The sequence below is a fragment of the Simochromis diagramma genome, unplaced genomic scaffold, assembly GCF_900408965.1.
Source record: "Simochromis diagramma unplaced genomic scaffold, fSimDia1.1 OVJJ01000802.1, whole genome shotgun sequence".
Taxonomy (NCBI): domain Eukaryota; kingdom Metazoa; phylum Chordata; class Actinopteri; order Cichliformes; family Cichlidae; genus Simochromis; species Simochromis diagramma.
This window is the reverse complement of record NW_024387492.1, coordinates 17,240,817-17,263,411: the sequence shown is the minus strand read 5'-3', so window position 1 is coordinate 17,263,411 and position 22,595 is coordinate 17,240,817. Positions and strand designations below refer to the sequence as shown.

General features: G+C 39.2%; 1 protein-coding gene across 1 annotated transcript in view; it reads right to left on the bottom strand.

The window, feature by feature from the left end:
* The window catches only part of map3k5 (mitogen-activated protein kinase kinase kinase 5), an 83,976-nt gene that overhangs the window by 18,245 nt on the left and 43,136 nt on the right, over positions 1-22,595 (bottom strand). The window contains exons 7-17 of the mRNA XM_040017503.1: positions 18,913-19,083; positions 16,456-16,568; positions 14,866-15,025; positions 13,516-13,669; positions 13,278-13,385; positions 12,621-12,673; positions 7,802-7,897; positions 4,711-4,792; positions 3,207-3,340; positions 995-1,122; positions 563-699 (exon numbers count right to left, since the gene is read on the bottom strand). Of these exons, the coding sequence (XP_039873437.1) occupies positions 563-699; positions 995-1,122; positions 3,207-3,340; positions 4,711-4,792; positions 7,802-7,897; positions 12,621-12,673; positions 13,278-13,385; positions 13,516-13,669; positions 14,866-15,025; positions 16,456-16,568; positions 18,913-19,083 (1,336 nt within the window). The remainder of the gene's footprint in view (positions 1-562; positions 700-994; positions 1,123-3,206; positions 3,341-4,710; positions 4,793-7,801; positions 7,898-12,620; positions 12,674-13,277; positions 13,386-13,515; positions 13,670-14,865; positions 15,026-16,455; positions 16,569-18,912; positions 19,084-22,595) is intronic.

Here is a 22,595-nt window from a genome sequence, read left to right as displayed (position 1 = left end):
CCTTTGAAGGTGGATATTTTTCGGTCTCACCGTTCTGGATATTAACGTTAAGCAGTGACTGCTTTGATTGGCACAAACCCACACACAAAAGAAACTGTAGCGATATGCTGTCTCAACTAAGAAGTCCAATGAACTGGACCTCTACCAAGTGTTTGTAGTACTGGTCCCTTTGAGTGTATTAGTTCTGAAGTTATATGAACAAGGCCCGTTGTCAGGTACAGGCAGTCCAGGAAGTTTACACTTCAAGTTTGGTGAATGAAATTCTGGTATTTTATGAATCTGTTGTCTGTACTTTTCTTTGTCGCACTCATAATTTGTATGAGTGCAGCTTGGTAACATTAGCTGATTACTTTCTGCATCAACCCTTCACCTAAACATGGTCACTGTTGGCTGGCTCCAAAAAACTAATACTCCAGAGCCCAATTGTTCAATCCATCTTTCATATGCAGTCTATGCTTACGACCCCAATTATCTATAGAAAGTCTTTCTGAAAATGAGCCTGCAGATGTCACAAAGATGAACCAACAGATTGTTAACTCTGCAAAAACCCTTCTTTTGTTACCTTGATGTCTCTGTGTGCAATCTGGTTGTCGTGCAGGTATTTGAGCCCCTCCAGGATTTGCCGTGTGTAGAAGCCGATGGTGGGCTCATTGTTTTTCAGTGGGCCCCACTTGGACCTCAGCAGTGCAGACAGACTTCCTGAACACCAGGGGACAAAGTACAACAATCATCAATATACTCACTCTCAGCAGAGATTAGCAGCAGAGGACTAAGGCCATTATGTACAGGTTTATACTACTTCTCTGCAAATCACCCATCTTATCTATAAATGCAAACAGTGTTTTTACTGTTAGTGTAAGTATGACTGGAAATAACACATTCTGACATCAAAAAATTGATTTTGTTTCATACCAGTTTCCCTCCATTTGGACAATAAAAATTATTTCAGGACAATTAAGTTCTAACAGTTCCACAGCATCGGGAAGCGTCTCACCTCCAGGCACCTGCTCCATGAAGATCTTGATGAAGCCGTTCTCGCTGATAGAGCCCAGGTACTGGACAATGTTCTTGTGCTTTAAGTGCTTGTGGAGGGCGATCTCCTCATGAAGTGGTTGAGAGTACCTGTGTAAAAACAAGTAACAGTACATGTTTCTTTATATCCTGAACAGAAATCTGTGGGTCAGTTACTAACAGCAAACGTGGAGGAGTCAATCAACAGCCAAATTGGGAATCATATAAGCTGATTTGAACTGTATAGCAGCAGGCACATCTAGTTATTATCATAATAAAGTTGAAGGTAAGTATATTAGTATCACACTTAAATAGCCAAATGTGTTGGTGTCTCGTGAGTCTACAAATACTCTCTTTATTCAAACAGGTGATTGTGTTATAAGTTGAGCAACAGCAGGTAGCGCCACATGTTTAATTTGGCCGACTTTTTAATGCTTTATGCCCTTCCAGATGTAACCCCAAAGGGATCCGATCAAACTGGGAACGTTTTACTTGTTAGCCAAATAGTGTAAACCAGCGGTCTCCAACCTTTTTTGCGCCACGGACCAGTTTATGCCCGACAATATTTTCACGGACCAGCCTTTAAGGTGTCGTGGATAAATACAACAAAATAAAACTAGTACCGGTACCGAAAAAAAGAAGATTTATTCATAACACACGTGAAAAGACCCAGGAAAACCGAGTTAACGATAAAAACGATAACAAAATAATGCTGAAAACCGATAAAAACCCTGAAAACCATACATTTCACACCTGAGCCTTAACTCTCACGGCCCGGTACCAAACGACTCACGGACCAGTACCGGTATCTTTTTTTAACATATATTAGACAATTTGTTCTGCACAAAACAACGATTTGTTAAAATAAGTAACTATCTTTGCATGTGGTGGTGTCCAGCTTATGTGTTTTTTCCTTCAGGTAAAATAAACCTGGTAAAAACAAGACAAACTGAGAAATAAAAGATTAAACCAGAAAATCAAACCGACGCTAAGTCCTGATATCTGACCAGAACAACAGGTACCTCTGTACTAGGAAGAAATGCCCGTGAGCAATTTCTTTTCACATTCAGCTCTCTACATGAATCACACCCAGCCTCTCGCTCTCTCTCTCCTTCTCTTCCTATCTTGAGATTTCACTCCACTTGTGAATTATTTACCCAAATTCTCCACATTCTTTGCAGTTGGGCACCCTGCTGGCTTGCTGATGTGATTAGAGGAACAAAGTGTGAAATCATCTAGTCTGCAAAAGAGTTTTGCAGTATGAGATGAGTAGGTGGAACTATGTGGAGACAAGCATTTCGAGCAGAGACAGTGATGGGAATAAAAAGGCAGAGGGTGGGAGTTTGCATTCACAGCTCTCCACTAACCAGTCACTCAACTGGATACCAGTGCTCTGAGAGCCAGAAACCACCAGGGACACAGCTGAACTGAGCTTGGCACTCTCAGCCAGAGAAAAGGACTAATTTTTAATGACACTCCAGAGCTGCGCTGAATGAAATGAGACATTAACGGCACAGACACTTGTTAACATTTGGGCTGAAATTCAATCTTTGTGCACTACAATAAACACGATGATACATATTATCTTAATACAGTGCCCCTATTGAAATTTCTTAATAACCAAGTGCTTTGATGATTATTGTAATCCACTATTTGTCACAATCTCTCCTGTGAGTTTGCCAACAGTGGTGCTTATTCTGCAGCTTAGGTAAGCTCAGTGTAACGGGACATGAAATGTCCCTACAACAATTGCCTGGCCTGTGAGCCAGTCAGGACATACTAGACAGAAACGACCGAGCTAGCTGACTTGCTGATTTTTCAAAATAAGAGCGGGATATTCTATTAATAAAATTAAAGAAAGCTAAAACTTTCACTACCAAATATGCTTGGTTGACCATTAATATGCTTGACCAGCCTGCCCAAATAAAGTTTATGTGGGAAACACTGAACACAGCCGTTTCTTCATCAGTCTACCAGCTACATTATGAGCCAGTCTTAGACTTGGCACTACAGCAAAGGTCATGAAAAACAGGATTCATCCTCTGAGTAACAGGAATATCACCACTGGCAGACTTTCCTGCTACTGTGGCAAACAACAATAGAAATGATTCATTCATCCATGCGTATTGCAACATTGTTCCCTGATTACTAAAAAACAAAGAACAAAAAACCCCCACAATGGCTGTTTTTCTGACCTGCTGTCTCTCTCTGGTATTTCTTTGATGGCCAGTCGGACCTGGTTACTGAGGTCTCGACCGGCGTACACCACTCCGAATGTGCCTTTACCCAGAACCACTCTCTCTCCGTGCTCATCATACTCATAGTCGTACTGTGGAGACAAGAGAAACATGCAAACTGTCATTTAAAAAAATATATATAAATCAATAAATCAATAAATAGTAATATATACGGTATTTGCCATAAAGAATCAAAGCAAAATCCCATTACCCAAAACATGAGGTTACTAAATGTCACTGTCCATTGACCAGAAGAAATGCACCCACCATGCATTTTTACAATTACAAAGAGAAATAAATTAGAATAGTTAATAGTTAAAATAGAGTGCAGCTATAAAAGTGATTTAATGCGTAAAGCATGAGTTAAATCTGAACATAGTAAACCAGTTTTTCTGCATTCCCACTGTACTGTTATATTTATGTTATAACTGTTTCATAAATGAATATTCTTTTGTTGCTGAACCGGGTTGGCACCTGTTGCACGAATGAAAGAAATCAGCAAGTCTTTTCACTCCCTTAAAATACGTCTGATTGAGTTTTTATAACTAATAAAGGCTCTTTTCTTCTTAACACGATTTCCTTAGCTTTGTTCCACTGATTCCTTCCCCCGTAAAAACACCTCAAAATCAAAGTTTTCTAAAAAATGTGAGTAATGCTTACGACGACTCCTCAAGAGCCCAATTTTGTGTTATATTCTTAAGGGACAGTGTAAGCTGAAGACTAACCGTCCCTCAGTGCAGGCTGATTAGAGTTGCATCACACGCATAAAAATCCCCCTGAGAAAAACCTGTTAGTCATTTGATCTGTGCCATGCTGAGTCAAAGATGGGTGCGGCAGCATTTTTCGTAATTAGCTTATTCTTTTCCCTAGGCTCTGCTGGTAGAAGGCAGGCGAACGCAACAGCAGGTGCCTGTTCTGCGCTGTCACACAAAGCGCATGAACAAAATCCAGGCCTTATCCCAGCGGGCTACTGTTCCTGTCTGAGCGTTCAAAGCTGAGTTTCAATCCAGTTATTATCATGCAAATTGTGCCGAACTGGATTAGAAAAGCTAGATGGGGAATTTGATCAAACAAGAGCAAAAACACGTCGTTCACCGTTTAATAACTGAGTAATAAATGCTGCATGAAAGGAGTCGGTAGGCTGTCAGTAAAGAAGAAGAGCCCTAATTATCTTTTGAAAGATGGGTTTCTGATTTTTCTTTTTTTAATTTTTGTTTTTACTGTCAGCACTTCGTCTCTTTTCATGACAACATCGTATCATATTTCCTGTGGCATTTTAAAAGCAGGCAAAGTACACCGCAGAAACACAACAGGATGCGACTAAACAATGCAGAATAATGAACTTGTGGATTTTTCATTCTCATTAACAGTGCATTGAGGTAGAGCTGCAGAATTATTTATTTAGGAAAAATTATGAACATTATGTTCAGAGGAAGTGTTTTGGTATCACGAAAATAATCACCTCTAAGGTATCAGTGTCACATTCTCCTTCCTCTGGACACTTCCAGGCTTCCTCTGTTATGCTGTTGACCAGATCACAAAATCTGCCAAAGAAAAGACCAGAGTCTGTTTAACGATGCTGATAACATGTACATCATATTTAACACAACTTCGGCATCTCGTAACAGTGGCATTTTACATTGCTGCAACTTTCAACACTTTTACATTTAAAGATTTATACATTTACAAAGACTGAATTATTTGACATGACATATATTAAATGAACACTCGCACAGAGTAATGGCACATGGGAATGCCTTTCATTCAATATATGAAAAAGTTGGTACGTTTTGGCATTTCAAGAGAGTCGGAAAAGAAACAAAGACCTTGACTTTCAGTTTTTCAGTATACTAGAATGAGTCCATGTTGGGTAAATAGAATATGAGTTATGGGCTTGACTAGAGTGATAGGAACAAGAAAAACACGTGCAGGACATCAAAAAGATTTTTAATATTGGAGTCCCTGCACTGAAAATCAACTTTCCACTCATATAAAAAAACAAAACAAAGTTAAACAAGAAAAAGATTTCTAATATTGGTGTCCCTGCACTGAAAACTGCAACACCACATCAGCATTCCACTCATATAAAAAAAACCAACAGAGTTAAACAAGAAAAAAATTTTGTTTAATAATTTAAAAAAAAAGTTTAATTTAATAATTAAACTTTTTTTAGGAACCCCCCCCCCCCCCCCAGAACACAACAGAGATGCATATGAGAGCAGAGATGTCCAATGTAGTCAGATTGGATATTATCCAGTCTTTCTGCCAGCTCCCTCATACAAAGTCTGTGTGATGTCAGATTGCGAGGGATACAGTGTCACTTCCAAACAATGTGGGATAGAAATGTAAAGTACGAAGGCTAACTGTGTCTTGGCCCTCCGACTTTGGGAACCTTTCTACAATAAGGCCAAAAAAGCCTTTTAAGGCGAACAATATGCTGTAAACATCTCCCTGTTGGCACTGGTAGCTAAAATCAGACTTATTTGTGCTGCAAGAAGCATTTTGCTTGTCAAAGATGGCCAAAACAGAAAAAATGCAAATAAAAATAAGGCCATTAAGTGCAATCAAGCACAGTTTGCCTCTGTATTAGCAACAATACCTGTCTTAGGTGAACCCCTAACAAAAAATACATTATGGAGCTTATATATATAGTATTTAAATAGCTAACATAATTCAGAATCACAAACATATGGAATTATTTGTCAGAAATCCATTTTGTGCATATTGTTATTGAGTGGTGTTGTTTTGATTGTGCTTTTATCCAGAAGGGGTTACAGCGTGTTTGCATGCACACCTCCCACATGCATACATACATACAATGACCTTTTCCACTCTCGGAGCGCACAAGCTGTGAATTAACACGCTGCCTCATCATGCTGTCACACACCGCATGCCTGCAGGTGTTCAGTGACACGTGCGCTTGTGCATGCACACATGCACAAGCGCATTCAGTCTGGGTCTCTTCCTCTTCCCACCGTCTTTCATCTATTTCTCCCTCCCTTCCTTCGTCCCTCTTCTCACCACTCCTATCCTACTGTCAATGCTGTTAAAATGAGAGCAGCATCATAACAACAGCAGGCGTGAGTCAGGCATGACTCACTGACTCTCACACTCCAGATAATGGAACTGGAAGAGTGAGGAAGGCTCATATGTGAAAGTCACAAGTCTGAACACTCAGTGCTTCGCATAGCAGCTAGTGAAGAAGAAGATGGTGTCGAAATGAAACAAGGTGTGTTTGTGGTGATCGGGAAGGCACAAACTTTGCACCTGAGTGCAGGACTGATGGGAAACACTCAAACTACTGATGGGAAAGGCACAACCAACATGGAGCTTAACTTCTTTCTTTCACCTGCTAATTACAGAGTACAAAATTGATGTCTGATTGGTCCAGTGTGTGAAAAGTTCAGCTAATATTTTAGTGCATTCACTGCTACTGTATGCTTCTGTATGCTCTGTCAGTAAGTAAGCATGTGACGTAATTCCAGATGTGCAAACGTTTCTGATGCAGAACATTTCCTGCTCTATTCCATATATGAGAAGGCTCAGCTGTGTAAATGAGCATAACCTGATCCTGTTTGTCCTAAATTCAAGTAAGAAAATTACTTAAGTTTACAATTTGCTGTGAAATCTTTCAGAATTAATCAGTTCAATAACACCTGTGTTTTAAGGAGAATCATAAGGCTTTGTGTCAGTAAAGGTGAAGCAGATTGCCCATTAACCATAAGCTGTCTTTACATATCAACTCAAAAGTTGGAGCAGATTATTCCACTTTCTCTTTCTCACAAGTTGAACAAAGACAGGTAATATGGGGCAGTTGGGCAAGTCTAGATAGGTTTAGGTTTGGAATGCACGTGTGAAAATTGTAATAGGTATAAGGATTCAACCTCGACTGCTCCTCTCCACAATCGTTTTGTATGTAAGGCAATGTAATGTGGGTCCTGCTAATTAATAAAACATCATTTTGTAAAGGGTTTACAACTGGCTCAATAAAAGAAGGAGGGCATTAGTGTTAAGTTATTAAGTTATTAAGCATGGGTCCAATTATGAGAGTGGTGGTCTTAATTGATCAATTCATCTGAGCCACACGTGCATTATCACTTTTACAACCGCTACTTATGAAGTCATTACAATGAAGAAAGGTGTGAAGCTGTGCCGACCCTTTACTTTGATTCATGACAGCAGCGTTTCTTTGTAATGATAGCAGACTGACTGAATGTGGAGAACAGAGAGATGCTAAATTACACTTATGGTTAAGACATTTCAGGCTGTTCACTATCTGATATTTCAATGGATGGCTCATTAAACATGAATATTTCAATAATGTAATTCCGTACGAAAAAAGAAAGAGAAATAGGATAGGCCATTTAAATTAAGTTTAAATTAACATTAAAGTGCCTTGAGCCAAGTGTTGTTGTGATTTGGCGCTATATAAATAAAACTGAATTGAATTGAACTGAAAATTAAATTAATGCAGTCACATTATGACATGATTTATTATGGTAAATGGCTAAAGATCGGGAATTGCATCTGTAAGAGAGAACACACAGACCAACCTTTTACAATGCATCTCTGTGCAGAAGTAGATCTGGAAGTCTTCTGCATTATGAAGGACGTAGAGAAAGGCACTGCGTTCATCAAACTTGGAGATGCTGAGGAGAAATGGTCCACAGTTTGTCCTCAGTTAGAAACAGCCCACAATAACATTAGAACAGATGTGAGCTTTACATTGAATGAAGCTATAGCTACAAACTGTTTCTTTTGGAATATTCCACAAAATTCTCAAATGATACCAACTATTAAGTAACTCTTTCAACTATTTATCCACGTCATGTTGCTATTTTTACCCATTTTTCAACAACATTTAACATTTTCTTTTGTTTCTTTAAGCCATTTGTTAATCTATACTGTTGGACAACATTCCTTATTTAAATGCTGTTTGGTTTCTATTTGGCTAATGCTTTTGTTTTTGCTTTTTTAGCAGTTTCAGCTGTTAATACAGGGAGTGCAGAATTATTAGGCAAATGAGTATTTTGTCCACATCATCCTCTTCATGCATGTTGTCTTACTCCAAGCTGTATAGGCTCGAAAGCCTACTACCAATTAAGCATATTAGGTGATGTGCAACTCTGTAATGAGAAGGGGTGTGGTCTAATGACATCAACACCCTTTATCAGGTGTGCATAATTATTAGGCAACGTCCTTTCCTTTGGCAAAATGGGTCAAAAGAAGGACTTGACGAGCTCAGAAAAGTCAAAAATAGTGAGATATCTTGCAGAGGGATGCAGCAGTCTCAAAATCGCAAAGCTTCTGAAGCGTGATCATCGAACAATCAAGTGTTTCATTCAAAATAGTCAACAGGGTCGCAAGAAGCGTGTGGAAAAACCAAGGCACAAAATAACTGCCCATGAACTGAGAAAAGTCAAGTGTGCAGCTGCCAAGATGCCACTTGCCACCAGTTTGGCCATATTTCAGAGCTGCAACATCACTGGAGTGCCCAAAAGCACAAGGTGTGCAATACTCAGAGACATGGCCAAGGTAAGAAAGGCTGAAAGACGACCACCACTGAACAAGACACACAAGCTGAAACGTCAAGACTGGGCCAAGAAATATCTCAAGACTGATTTTTCTAAGGTTTTATGGACTGATGAAATGAGAGTGAGTCTTGATGGGCCAGATGGATGGGCCCGTGGCTGGATTGGTAAAGGGCAGAGAGCTCCAGTCCGACTCAGACGCCAGCAAGGTGGAGGTGGAGTACTGGTTTGGGCTGGTATCAACAAAGATGAGCTTGTGGGCCCTTTTCGGGTTGAGGATGTAGTCAAGCTCAACTCCCAGTCCTACTGCCAGTTTCTGGACGACACCTTCTTCAAGCAGTGGTACAGGAAGAAGTCTGCATCCTTCAAGAAAAACATGATTTTCATGCAGGACAATGCTCCATCACACGCGTCCAAGTACTCCACAGCGTGGCTGGCAAGAAAGGGTATAAAAACTAATGACATGGCCACCTTGTTCACCTGATCTGAACCCCATTGAGAACCTGTGGTCCATCATCAAATGTGAGATTTACAAGGAGGGAAAACAGTACACCTCTCTGAACAGTGTCTGGGAGGCTGTGGTTGCTGCTGCACGAAATGTTGATGGTGAACAGATCAAAACACTGACAGAATCCATGGATGGCAGGCTTTTGAGTGTCCTTGCAAAGAAAGGTGGCTATATTGGTCGCTGATTTGTTTTTGTTTTGTTTTTGAATGTCAGAAATGTATATTTGTGAATGTGGAGATGTTATATTGGTTTCACTGGTAAAAATAAATAATTGAAATGGGTATATATTTGTTTTTTGTTAAGTTGCCGAATAATTATGCACAGTAATAGTCACCTGCACACACAGATATCCCCCTAAAATAGCTAAAACTAAAAACAAACTAAAAACTACTTCCAAAAACATTCAGCTTTGATATTAATGAGTTTTTTGGGTTCATTGAAAACATGGTTGTTGTTCAATAATAAAATTATTCCTCAAAAATACAACTTGCCTAATAATTCTGCACTCCCTGTACTTTTACCCAATATGTCTGTGAAGGTTCTCAGTCATCCAGGTCATCGTAGTCTAAGGATCTTGGAAAGACCTCTTTCACAGACATATTGGCTCGTGTGATTAGGTAGAGGATCAATAGGATGTCCTTTGTCCCTCTTGGGGGGGCATTCCCATAGGGCTTAAATTTGGGACTCTCCACCATTTGACCCTAGAACTGAAGAAGCTTCTCGGATGAGAGGTGAAACATCTTCAAGCAACGTAAAGAAGTCCAGACGCTTTTCCTTTCCAAGCTTCTTAGACTTTTACCCAACAGGTTTTTTTTTGCTAGCTCTAATTTAGCAAAAATGGTTAGCTTATGGTTTTCACTGTATACACTAGCAATTTGAACTGTTAATGCATATTAGCCAATGGTTTCAAAGCTAGCTAGCTAAGTAAATTGATTCAGCTAGTTAGGCCTACTGTTTTTTCAGAAATTTCCATTTTAGCTATTATTAATGCACACTATTAGTCAGCAGTAATAAAAGCTAGCTAAAGCTTTAGTAATCCAACTTATAACTTTTTCTTTATTTATTAGCCAACTACTATTTCTGAGCTCTTTCACTATTATATTTAGCAAACATTTTCGCTTTTAGCGAACATGTTCAAGTTGTAATGCATACTCTCAGTCAGTAATAACTGAGAGCTACAGCTTAAACAAGTCAGCCAAAAGGTTCTGCCAAAGGTTTCTTCTGGTGTAAAAGGAATTTTTCCTTCCCACTGTTGCTAAGTCCTTGCTCATAGAGGGTCATGTCATGATATGTATACTGTGGTATACTAAATTATAAATAAATTATTAAAGATTTAAATATAAATCATCATTAGAGCATAAAAAACTGTAAATGTGACAAATGTCAGTGGTCAAAAGTTCTCTATTTTCCCTCATAAAAAGTTTAAAAAGATTTATCCCCCAGAGTTACATAACACTAACACTATAACGTCACCAACAACACAACAGCTGCCCACATAGTTGTTTCTAGCTTATTCCAGCAGAACTGGATAAATGCCATTCTATTTCACATTATAGATAATAGTTAATCAAGAAAAACAATAATGTCTCTGTTAATTGTACCAGTAGAGCTAATCTTCTACACCACCCCCGCTCTACCGCAGAAGTAGCCCCCTAGGGTACTTGTACCCTGATTGTGAATCACTGACTGAATGACTTAAAAATGTAAAACCACATGTAAAAATTAAATTCATAAATGCAGCCTGTGCACACAGATACTGCACTCTAAAAGTATTTCATGTTAATATATACAATAAACATCTAATGTTATGAGCATGGACTACAGCAGTTGTAGTTTGTTTCCTATAAAAGTCACCATCAGAAACAGCCATATAAGCTGTTAGATGATGCTCAATTTCTGCACAAAAGATGGACAGCTAGAATTGTACCAACTAAATGGAAACTTTTATCCAGTGGAATTGGCAATTGCCCATTCCTTAGTAAGAATGCCAAGGCCAGAGCTGCTGAACCAGACAGCAGAGTCCCTGCATGTGTGGTTGTATTGTAGCCTGCAGGGCTGCCATTGTGTCCTGCTGACTGTCTGCAGGCTGAGTGGGCACAGAGAAAGAGTCGTTCCCTAGCAACATGTGAGCACAGCCCTCAGCTTCTCTCCGATCTGACACTGAATTCCTTTGAGGACTGTGGAAAAAAAAAATTGGCAAAGAGAAGGACATCATAAAAACTGTCTGTGTAATGCTGGAGCACTCGGATACCATCTGAAGCTGCAAGAGGTGAAGAGACAGCACAGCGACTGGGCATACCTAAAACCTCTGCTTTGGTGTTTACAATTGCAGATTGCATGCAGTTATTACAATATTACTTATTTTTGCTTTTGAGTATGTTTCGATACACCTACTTGTTAAACAGGAAATACATGATTTTGTTTTACTCTTAATTTTATGACTTCTATTATGTTGCACTGGGCTTTAAACACCATTTTTATTCGAATTAACATTGGAGTATTTTTGGTTTATTCAGGTGTCTTTTTGGGCGTTTTAAATATATTTCTGAACACTGAAATATCAGCTTGTTTAGTACACAACTCAATGTTATTATACATGTTTATGCATTTCTATTTGATTTCAAAAGCTTTTCACTTTGCATAATTACAACTTTTGGACATTTAATGCTTTTATTTATGCAGCAGCTGAGAGCAGAAATGAGACAGGAGACAGATAGAGGTATGGCATGAAGCAATTTTCTCTAGCCACACAGGAAGCAGGAACTCAGTGTTCATTTGTTTAAAAGGAGCAGTTTGATATTTCAGGAAATGTCCTTCCTTGCCTAGAGCTCATTACATTGTCGTGAGTCCCCAGAGTCTGCTGAGTGCCAGGTAAATTCATGGTAACAACACGAGGGCTGGAAGCCTTTTCCACCTCCAGTCTTTGTAATCACTGTATACACTGTACATGTATATACCATTACCTCTGCACTACAGGCACTCCAGTATTTGTAGTAATCTGTATTTATTTATCCTACTCTTTTAAAAAAAAAATTACATATATTTTCTTTATTTATATAGTTTATTTTTAATTAGTGTCACCTTATGTGTAATTTTTCTTTTTTCCTACGTGCAATATTGAGCGGGCTCTGAACCTAAGAATTTCGTAGCCTGTAATGATGTAACATTGTTACCTCTATATGACAAATAAAACTTGAAACTTGAACTAGAAACAAATGTTACTTTCTCTAATGATCCTTTTAGCCTTTTCATAGTAGTTTCTGCTTGCAGTCAGCTTAAAGTCCACTAAGCGATCACTTTTGACAAGGCTTTGCAGAGACTGCAGGCACTGACCTGACACCTCGTACAGATGTGGCGCTGAAGTTCCACTCATGGATCCCCTTGTTCTGCAGGCCAAGTCAAATCAACAGGATAAATCGTTAACTAAACATTATTGCGAGCATTATCATAAGAATCAGTTAGCCACTGGATTATATCATTGGCGCTTATTTAGTTCGTTTACTAGCACGACTTCCCTGGCGAGCAACCATTTACATTGACGTGTAAGCTGGGAATAATGAGCAATAACATATGAAAACAATCGAGAAGACAGAGGCATAAAGCTTCATTACAGGAAGCGACAGTCCATTATCACAACACAGCATCTCCCCAGATCTACAAGAGACATGATCACGATCTCAGCTTTCCTGTTTCGTTAACATCTGTCGCCTTATGTGACATTATCTGTAGTTCATCATTTACTGGAACCAGTGGAAGCATCAGTATGTTTGCTAACATAAAACAGAGTGATGAAACCAGCACAGACTGTTGAGGTGCACCAGCGTAGGATTTTGTTTTATTTTTCTATGGTTGCAATGAGAGTTTTTTCTTTCTGTTACCCATATTCCTATTAAAAGCAAGCAAAATACATATATACAGTACATAAACCTATACTCAGTATTATGCAGCAAATATATTCTTTAAATAATTTTACTGCAGTGGGACACGCACCTTGTCATCAGGAGCAACGTGCCAGATTGACACTGTGTTGTCATCCACGTCTTTGTTTATGGACAAATATGAAGGCTGGTACACTTTAGTTGGCTCCAAAATCAACACCTGGACAAGACATATATGCATTGCACATTTTAAACCTTTAATTTTCTGAGCTTGCATTGCATTTTTTTTTTGTTTCCACATTTTAACAAAAACTCAGATGTATTATTTCATGTTAATCTGTGTTTCTTACAGGAAATCGAACAGAGGAGACATCTTTTTTGGTCGCCTCCACCAGGAAGTCCATCCAAAAGTCCACCAGCTCCTGTTTGTAGGAGGGCTGCTCTACGCTGGGCTTGTTGAAGTGCTGAAAGATCAAGATGGTCTCCACCAATGACCGCAAATACCTGGAAGCAACAGTATTACCAGATAACAGGAATAAACAACTTTACTGCTGTGGCATATATCTTTATGGCTGCTTTGCAAATAATTGCCATCTAATATATAAATGCAGACAAACTGTCAGCTCATTGCACTCAGTCTGAGTCAATCTGTGCCGACTGCCACAACTTGTCTGTGAAACATCTCTTTGTAATAGGGGACTTGATTCAAGTTGGTTGCCAAATGGTTGTATTGTAATTTCCTCTAGACTGACTTCATCTTATTAATGTTTTATCAACATTTTTAAAGTCCCATTCTGACTCGGACAGCGGTCCCCTGGTCTTCAAAGCAACATTTTTAAAGGTAACAAGATTACAAGTTCATTGGACAGGGTTGCATTAATTTCACGCCGCAGTTTCCAACCAATGTTTTCCACAGTGTGACTGTAGAATTACAAAAACATGTGATATGAAGACAGAGAAAAGAGAATACCTTACTGGTAGATAACTTTAGCGTTGTTTAAGGAAAATTGCTAACAAATAAACACATTAAGATATGACTGCGTTTCTATGCTGGAGCCTGATTTTGGTGTGATGGTTTTCAGAGCACTAAAACAAACAAAAAACAGCTGGGTTTCATGCACTGTAGAAAAAAAAGAAACGTTTTTATTATTTTCCTCCACATGTTGTACATAAAGTATCATAAAATCTGTGTGAAGTCTGAAATTACCACATGCCTTGCGGGCAAGTACAACTATGTTCCACCACCGTGAAGGCATTATGTTACGATGGCGTGAACGGGATATTTTCATGTGGCATCTTTCTTTAAAACACATCTAGACTTGCAGGCTAGCTTGGGGGACTAAAGATGAATATGCGCTATAAAAAGTGTAAAAAAATATCAGTTCTCAGTTTTATCTTTGGAGAAACGTTGTACCACACTTTTGACAATTCACAAAAAATTACGACACCAGGCTTTTATATCCTTCAAATCTAAAATGTAAAGACAGAGATACTGTTCAAATGAGCAAAATGGCTTTTTTGGTGACTTTTTTCTTTGTTCTTCAAATACACCAAATGTTTGCCAGTGCCACAGATGGCTGCTTTAGTTTCAAAGGGAAGCAGAGCAGACTTCATATGACAAAGAGAGAGTCACAGTTGGTGATGGAAGTGGTCTAAAATGCATTTTTTAGCATGCTAATTTGAACGGATTGTGTTCTCACCATATAGGGGCTTTAAGCTTGAAGAGTTTCTCAGAAGCCTGGATGACCAGGGTGCTGTCACTGGCCAGGATGCTGGCACCCAGGAAGAAGCCCACATCCCAGTAACTCTGCAACTTGTCCAGGCTGCCTTTTTTACCCAGCAGGCTACTCAGCTTAACTCCTGCAAACAAGACAAACAATTTAATGCTGGTGAAATATCTCTATTTTGTTCCATTTCCATGTGGACCATAGGCAGACATGCCAGTTAACAAGAAAGCCAAAGAAAGACCATGCTGTACTTGGGTGTGCCACAACTCGCACTACAGCAGCCTAGCTATATTATTATTTTTATTAGAACTGCTAAGATAAGCAGCAGCTACATGTTTTGCACAGCCTGCTGCAGAAATCTGCCATTTGGAGAGACAGTGGGGATCTTATGAGATAACCCCAGGGATGCATAAAGGGATGGAGGGTTGGGTTAATTTAGAGAGCTGCGGGCCAATTCCCAGAAAAGCCAACTCTAATTCCCAGATTCCTGAGTTCCTCTGAGCCTCAGACTTCAGAGGGAAAAAAGTGTGGGCAAAAGCTCAGCTACACGCCTGCCTGACTAAAAAAGGAAACAACTATACATTGTTTGATTTTGCTTTATTGAAATATGCATAATAATAACAAGGCTTAAAAATAACTTTATTCTGTTTAACTTCATTGTTTTGGTTTTCCAACCCATAACTTTACTCCCCTGGTTCATATTTGGCATTCCAACCTTATCCTAATAGCATTCACCTGCAGGAAGTCACTTTCTGTCAAAAAATCCCCTCTAATAAATGACTCGGCACACTCTACTCTGCACCAAATGACAGGCATACACAGTTAGTGGCTGTGTAAGGAACAATTAGCAGCATATATCTCCCTCTTGCCTTGTTGAACTAAAATGAAGCTAAAAGGAAAGTGAATTTTGGAGTTACGTCCATTTTTGTGGTCAAAAAATCTGTTAAACATTATCACCATCCACTGTGTCAACAGCTGACACGCTGAATGTGTTAGCAAACACTATTAACACACTCAGCAAACACATAACAAAATTATCTCTAATTTGGAGCCGTGTCTCTTGCCACTTGGGTGAATTAAATGAATCCAATTTTCACTTCCTCTGCATTTGTTCTGGTTCCAGCTAACTCCAAAGATTTGCTGCCCTCGGTTCCTCTAGACTTTGTACAGTTATTGTTTGGCATTGAGTTAGAAGCATATGTGAGTTTATTAGAGGTTTTCCATTAAAAACAGCTGCTGCCATAGCAAAGGTAGTTCATTTGACACCAAGTTAGAACAAAAGCAATGAGCTGAAAGATGCTAAACTGCACTTTAGCTGTGAGGGGAATTGTTTCTCTGTGGGTGACGCAATTTTCATTTCCATTCATATAAGTTATTTATTTGTGCAGCTTTAACTGACCCCTATTTCCACGTTAGGATAACAATTATCGTGTAAATTACAGACAAAGGACTGATTAGACTGATTAGAGTTTGATTACTCAGTCGTTAGTCAGCAGGCTTAGTGTAATAAAATGGAAAGCCGCATATTTAGGACACAGACCAAAGTAACAAGGGTCCACTCACCCACTTTGCGGAGCTCGAACGACGTGTCAAACTGGTGTCCAGCTGCCAGCAGAAGAACAGCATAGTTGATACCAGAGTGTAGTGTTGGCTCTGACTCAAACCCCTTTTTAAACCTGAAAAGAGAAGAAGAATGATTCACATAAACAGTTTTCTTCCAAGAAATGCGTCATTCCAAATCCCAAGCATCCCTGAGATAATGGATGGCTTCCCAGGACTCCCCCGGCTTTCTAAGACACTTCAAGATAGAAAAAAATAATTACAGCCATATTGAGTTGGGGGCCACAGAACATCAAACAGCAACTGTGAGAACCCCCACAAAACAAGAAATTTCATTTATTTAATGAGCAATCTGTTCTGCGGAGGGGAGGGGTGCGAGCGTTATTAGAGGCCTGTGCCAAGTTGTGACACGGAATTGAAAATAACAGCCAGATGGGAGCCTGATTATCTAAGCAGTCAACAAAGATATGAAATCTTAAAAACCAATTTCCAGATAAAGACAATCAGCCGCCTTGTGTTCTCAATAAGCCGACTTCCGTCAGCTAATGTTAGCCTCGGTGCACTCGCATCACAGCCATGCTCATGAGGAGATGGCAAATTTGAGAGTTCAGTTTCAACAAGCTGCTGGAAACCCTGCAAATGCATCTTTCTTTGTGCTTACTCATTAGTGTCAAGCTGACTTAGCTAGTTTTTGGGTAGCAAATATCCAACTCTATCATATCCAAAAGGTCCCTGCAAGTTGTCAGGCTCCAAAAATTGTTAATTAGAAAACGTAAACTTTCACTTGCAAAAACACCAGAATGTTAATTTACTCACACTAATCTCTTTATTAGATGCCAAACTGTAAGAAGACACAGAAACCTTTAATGTAAAAGTGCAACCAAAAGGATTTCTGACTCCACCCACAAAAAGCTGATTTTAACTCCTCTTTTCTCCCTGGAAGTCCTGGTGAAGGTTGATGGACAGATCATTTAGTGAAGCCCTGTTCTTACCACTTGCTGTGATCCATCTTTGATGCACGTTGGGCCTCCTCCACTGTGTTAATACTGAAACTCTGTTTCCATTTTGGGGAGAAAGACGACTTTACAAGGGGTAAATTTGATGAGCTGGGTGGGAGGCAAAACCTCCTCCTCAGTGTGGAGTGAACGGCACACAACAACATGAAGAGTGCTGAAAGGTCACTGTTGGATGCCTCCATAGTTTACTCTGACAGCTGGACACTGGAGGATAAACTTACGACTGCCATGAATTTTGAAGAAACGATGTGCATACATCTCATAAGACGTACGCATACATCCTCTGACCTGATGCACTGCCCTACATACACTTGCCTTACACTGATGACAGCTGCTAACTGGACCATAATGGATCCTCGCTATTAAAATCAGGTCAGCCTGATATTTGAAATCCAGGATAAAAATTGTACGGAGAAACTTTTGAACAGCAGCTACAATCAAAGTTGTCCAGATGTAAAAATGAAGACAGCCATGAAGGGGAAACTAGCCATGTATAAATTGTCACTAAAATTCACTCAAACAAATACTGCTTCTAGTTAGGATTAATATAGGACATACAAGACTATATTATACTTGACTTATTGAAACACAGTTTAGAAATATGAGACTTCTTGAGAGATGGCAAATCATCCCTAAAGTGGTTTCCCAAGGATAAAAGACGAGACACAAGAAAGATAAAGCGTGGCAGCAGTTTTTGTGCCAATGCCGCTGAACTTAATGTCTTTTATTTCTGATTTTATTCTAATATGAAGCTACAACAGTCTGATGTTACCCAAACCAGTTTAACTTTATTGAACTGAAAAGTTTCAGCTATTTTTGGTCACACTAGGCAGTGTGGAAGTGATGCAGAGTCTTCAAATAGCAAGGGTTTGTGGTTCTACAGAGATATTAGACAACTAGGACACTTTCCTGAATCATTAATCTTAACCTGTACCAATATTTATATTCACAATGTTTTTTTTTTCTTAAATAAATGCTAACTCACCACTTCCTGTTGCTACCAGCAGCAGAAACCAGGCAGCTCAGCTTAACATGCACAAAACATTTAGCAGCTCAAACTATTGTCACTGCTAATGTTTGCTAATTTTACATTTCAGTCATCTTGGTATGTTATCCATGATCCCTGTAGTCTGGATTTTAATGGTATTGTTCTTATGTTGCTATGAGGTGTCGTTGTGCAACCTCAAAGAATTTTGCACACTACATGGCTGTGGTTTATTCACAGACTCATTACCAGCAAAGGGTTTTACCTTCATGATAAGAGCCATTATGAAATCCTGCATTGACTGACACCATTCATGATAAACTCTTAATGGTGTGATCTAGTGAGTCACTGTACTTCCCATGCACCCTGCCCTTAGAAATGGTAATTTTTGGTGACTCAGAATGTGTATGGCTTAGCAGAAATGTCACATGCACACTGACATCCTGCCTGCTCTCTTACCAGAGTGCGCCGTTGTCTCTGCTCTGTGTGTTGGTAAAGTCTGACTCCAGGAACGTGTCCTTATAGATACGTCCCACCAGGCAGTACATGTCACTCGCTACCTGCTCCTCGCCTTCCACCAGGGGCAGCATGATGTCCAGGGCTTTCTGCCTGTCGCCCGGAAGGTTCCTTCTATAACCACACACAGGAAAAAACACAAAAAAGCATGTAACAAGTTAATAACTAACCCCCCAAAACAGCTTTGAGCATATCTAGAGATATCAGTGGGTTTAGGTTTGTGATTATTAACACTTATTAATCTTAAAGGGGACTTTTATACCAGTGTCCATAAATTCACTATATCAGTAAACTCCTTATCCCAGTCCCTTACCAAACTTTCAAAACACTCAGAAGTTAATTACTTGTTCTGAGTGAAAATGTATCTTCCTTTTGTTTAAATTCTGCTTGTGGTCAAAGCCCGAAAGGGAAAGTACTTCTTTTCGTCAGCAAGGTGTCTAGGCTCAATGGTATCCGGTAAGGGTGGCTCCTGTACACCTCCACTTGAAGGTTTTATGGGCACACCCATTTGGAATCACACCCAGAAGTTTCTGGAGAGATTATATTTGCTCATTTAGCCTGAAAGCACCTTTGCATCTCACAGACAGTAATAGAAAATTACATTCTCCACTGCAACCAGACTTTCTGCAACCAGACAATCAGAACTGATGCAGCTAGTTAAAATATATTTCATATTTTTGCATTTATAAATGTTAATATTTTTTGTATCATGCTTTACACACAATCCAGGTCAGCCGTGCTACAGTTCCAGGGAGATTTGACTATCAGGCATGTGGTAGACACCCTGCTTTAATATTTACTTTACTCCAAATGGAAAAAATAACGAACAAAATAAATGTTGTGCTGTGTTGGAGCAAACTTAAAACCAGCAAATGAGATCATAAACTGTGGTCATTGAGGTCACAAAACAAGTGAGAAACAGGATCATTTTCTTATAGACTTCTATTAAATCTGTTTTCAATTTACAACCAGAGGTGTTACCCCCTACTGGGCATTACAAAGAATGCAATTTTGCCCTTGCCTAACTCTTTAGACCGGCAGGCTGTGCTACTTTTTTCTTGCTTCAAGCAGACGTGAGCTACAAAGATGAGATTATTTCTATGCATATCACATCTCATATATGCATTAAATCCATTACAGACCTGCATTTAACTTGTACTGTACGCTCCCCTTTGAATCACTATTGTTGAACAACTGTCTTACATAATCACACCAAGAGTTAATGTATTTTCAAAGCCTAAAGGGTAAACATTACAATGGTACACAATGGCATTTAAAATACAATTTCTAGAACATGAATAATGACTTATAGTTTTACTGCATACTTAAAAGCTAATGAGACTCAAAGAAATGGCCAAATGACCATGTATATTCTCAGGTGTATAAATAAATAACTGGTTTGAACAGATTGCATTAAAATGAGCATCACCAGCAGATAAAAATTATCTGGAGCAGATAAATATGTGTGTTTTGCGTGTGAGTAGCTAGGGAACAGCTGCAGAGGTATTGTTATTGGACACTAATACCAGGCACAGAGGACGCCACCAGGACCTTAAATTACAGAGGTGACTGGGTTTATTAAGAGAATGCCCAATTTTATTTAGCACTGTGAAGTTCCAATTGTACCACAGGTGTTCAATGAGGGACTAAATGATCAGTTATAACTGACCTGCGAGGAAATAATTTGAGACTCTCTAACGAGCAGTCGAACTGGAAAATAACAAAGAGAGAAGAAGGAATCTATTATGGTATTAAAGAACGAGCGATAACCTCTTCAGGTGGTAATTGCTTACATTACATGGATGTTAACTTTTTCACCGGGTGTCAACAGAAGACATGTTCAACGCTGCTGCTTCATAGTAACAGGAATGCAAATAGGAAGATAGACTGAATTATAAATCTGACTCACACGTGTAATTGACTGTCATCTCAGTTGTCTTGATTTATTAGCTACACGAATTATGTTTAATATACCAACTGTTTCCTATAGAAACAGTTGGTATAGGTACATGTTGAGTTTTCAAATCCATTATCTTTTTCTAAACCGACATTTAAACCACAAATGTCAAACTTACTTTAGTTACCAGACATAATATTATGACCACTGACAGGTACGTTAATAACGCTGATTATCTCTTCATCAATGCACATGTTAGTGGGTGGGATACATTAGGAAGGAAGTGAACATTTTGTCTGCAGAACTGATGTGTTAGAAGCAGAAAAAAATGGGTAAGCGTAAGCATTTGAGCAAATTTAAAGCTGATTCTGACAGAAAGCTGTCCGAATACACAGGGCATTGCAGTTTGCTGTGTATAGGGCTGCAAAGCGGCAGATCAGTCACGGGACCCGCGTTGACTGCCGTCCACCACCGAAAGCACCAAAAATGGCAACGTGAGCATCAGACCTAGACTACAGAGCAATGGAAGAAGGTCGCCAGATTCATCTTCGTCATTTACTAGAGGAACACCTGGTACAGTGTCGTTTCTTTTAATGTAAAGAACTGCAAACCATAGTTTTCAGTCACGTGACTGAATCACTTCCCTGGCAGGCAAACATTAATCCACTATGACCGGAAAGAATGACAGTATTGCAGGACAAAAGTGTTGTTTTTTTCACTTGTCTCAGGCCAAGACTATTTGGATCATCTATCCGTGGAGGGAAAAACGAAGATTCAAAGATAAATCTGAATTTTGGGGACTTGTGGTTCATATTCTGCCTTTATTTAAATCCCTGAAAGTGGCGACAGAGCTCCAGTTCAGTGACATCTACATCAGTCTTGTAGAGAGTGACTCATCCTAAACTGCTGCCAGGATGAAAGCCAACAAAGTATGTACAGCTACATGTAATTTCAATCTAGATGGGTAAATAATACTGTCTTGCGAAATTTTTCATCGTTAAAGCAAAGCTAGCTTAAACTAGAGCCCTGGAGTAAGTCATTCCATTAATTCTACGACTCTGGCTTGATGGATGATTTTCTGAGACGTGCCTCTCAGGATTTGTGTCCACTCCTGGTCTGAAACCAGGGAGTTTTTGCATATTAGTTGAACGTTTACACCATTACACTGTGAAGCCACTTTAAAAGAAGCAATTAAATACATTTTAAAAAAGCAAACATAAATTAAATAAAATACTGAACTGTGATCACATAATGGTTTCCATACGACTTCTCTCTGCAAATGCATTCCTTATTATGTTTTTCCCCCCCCTTTCACACAGACTGTTTACCTGCAGGGAAATAAAGCCTGTTCAAACACGATTGGTCAACAGAAGTTGGATCACAAATAGAGACCAGGAAGCTTGTGGTTAGGTGCTTGACTGAAGGTGGGAGGAGCGGTGGCCTGTCCTCCTGAATGCATCACAGAAAATGTAAAACGTTCTAATTATGAATGCTAAACAATACAATAAGTTTAAAAATGTATAGCTTTCCTCGCAGAGTTTTTACTTTACTTTTTAATGTGATATTCAAACAAAAGACAAAGTGATACACCGTTTCACACATGTAACGTAATTTACTGATTTCAGTGTGTCAGTGTGAAACCATATTGTGGCCTATCCCCAGAGATCTATCCCCAGTTGGTTTATTTATTTCTGATTGAATTTTTCTGATTTCCCAAGGCACCTCCCTT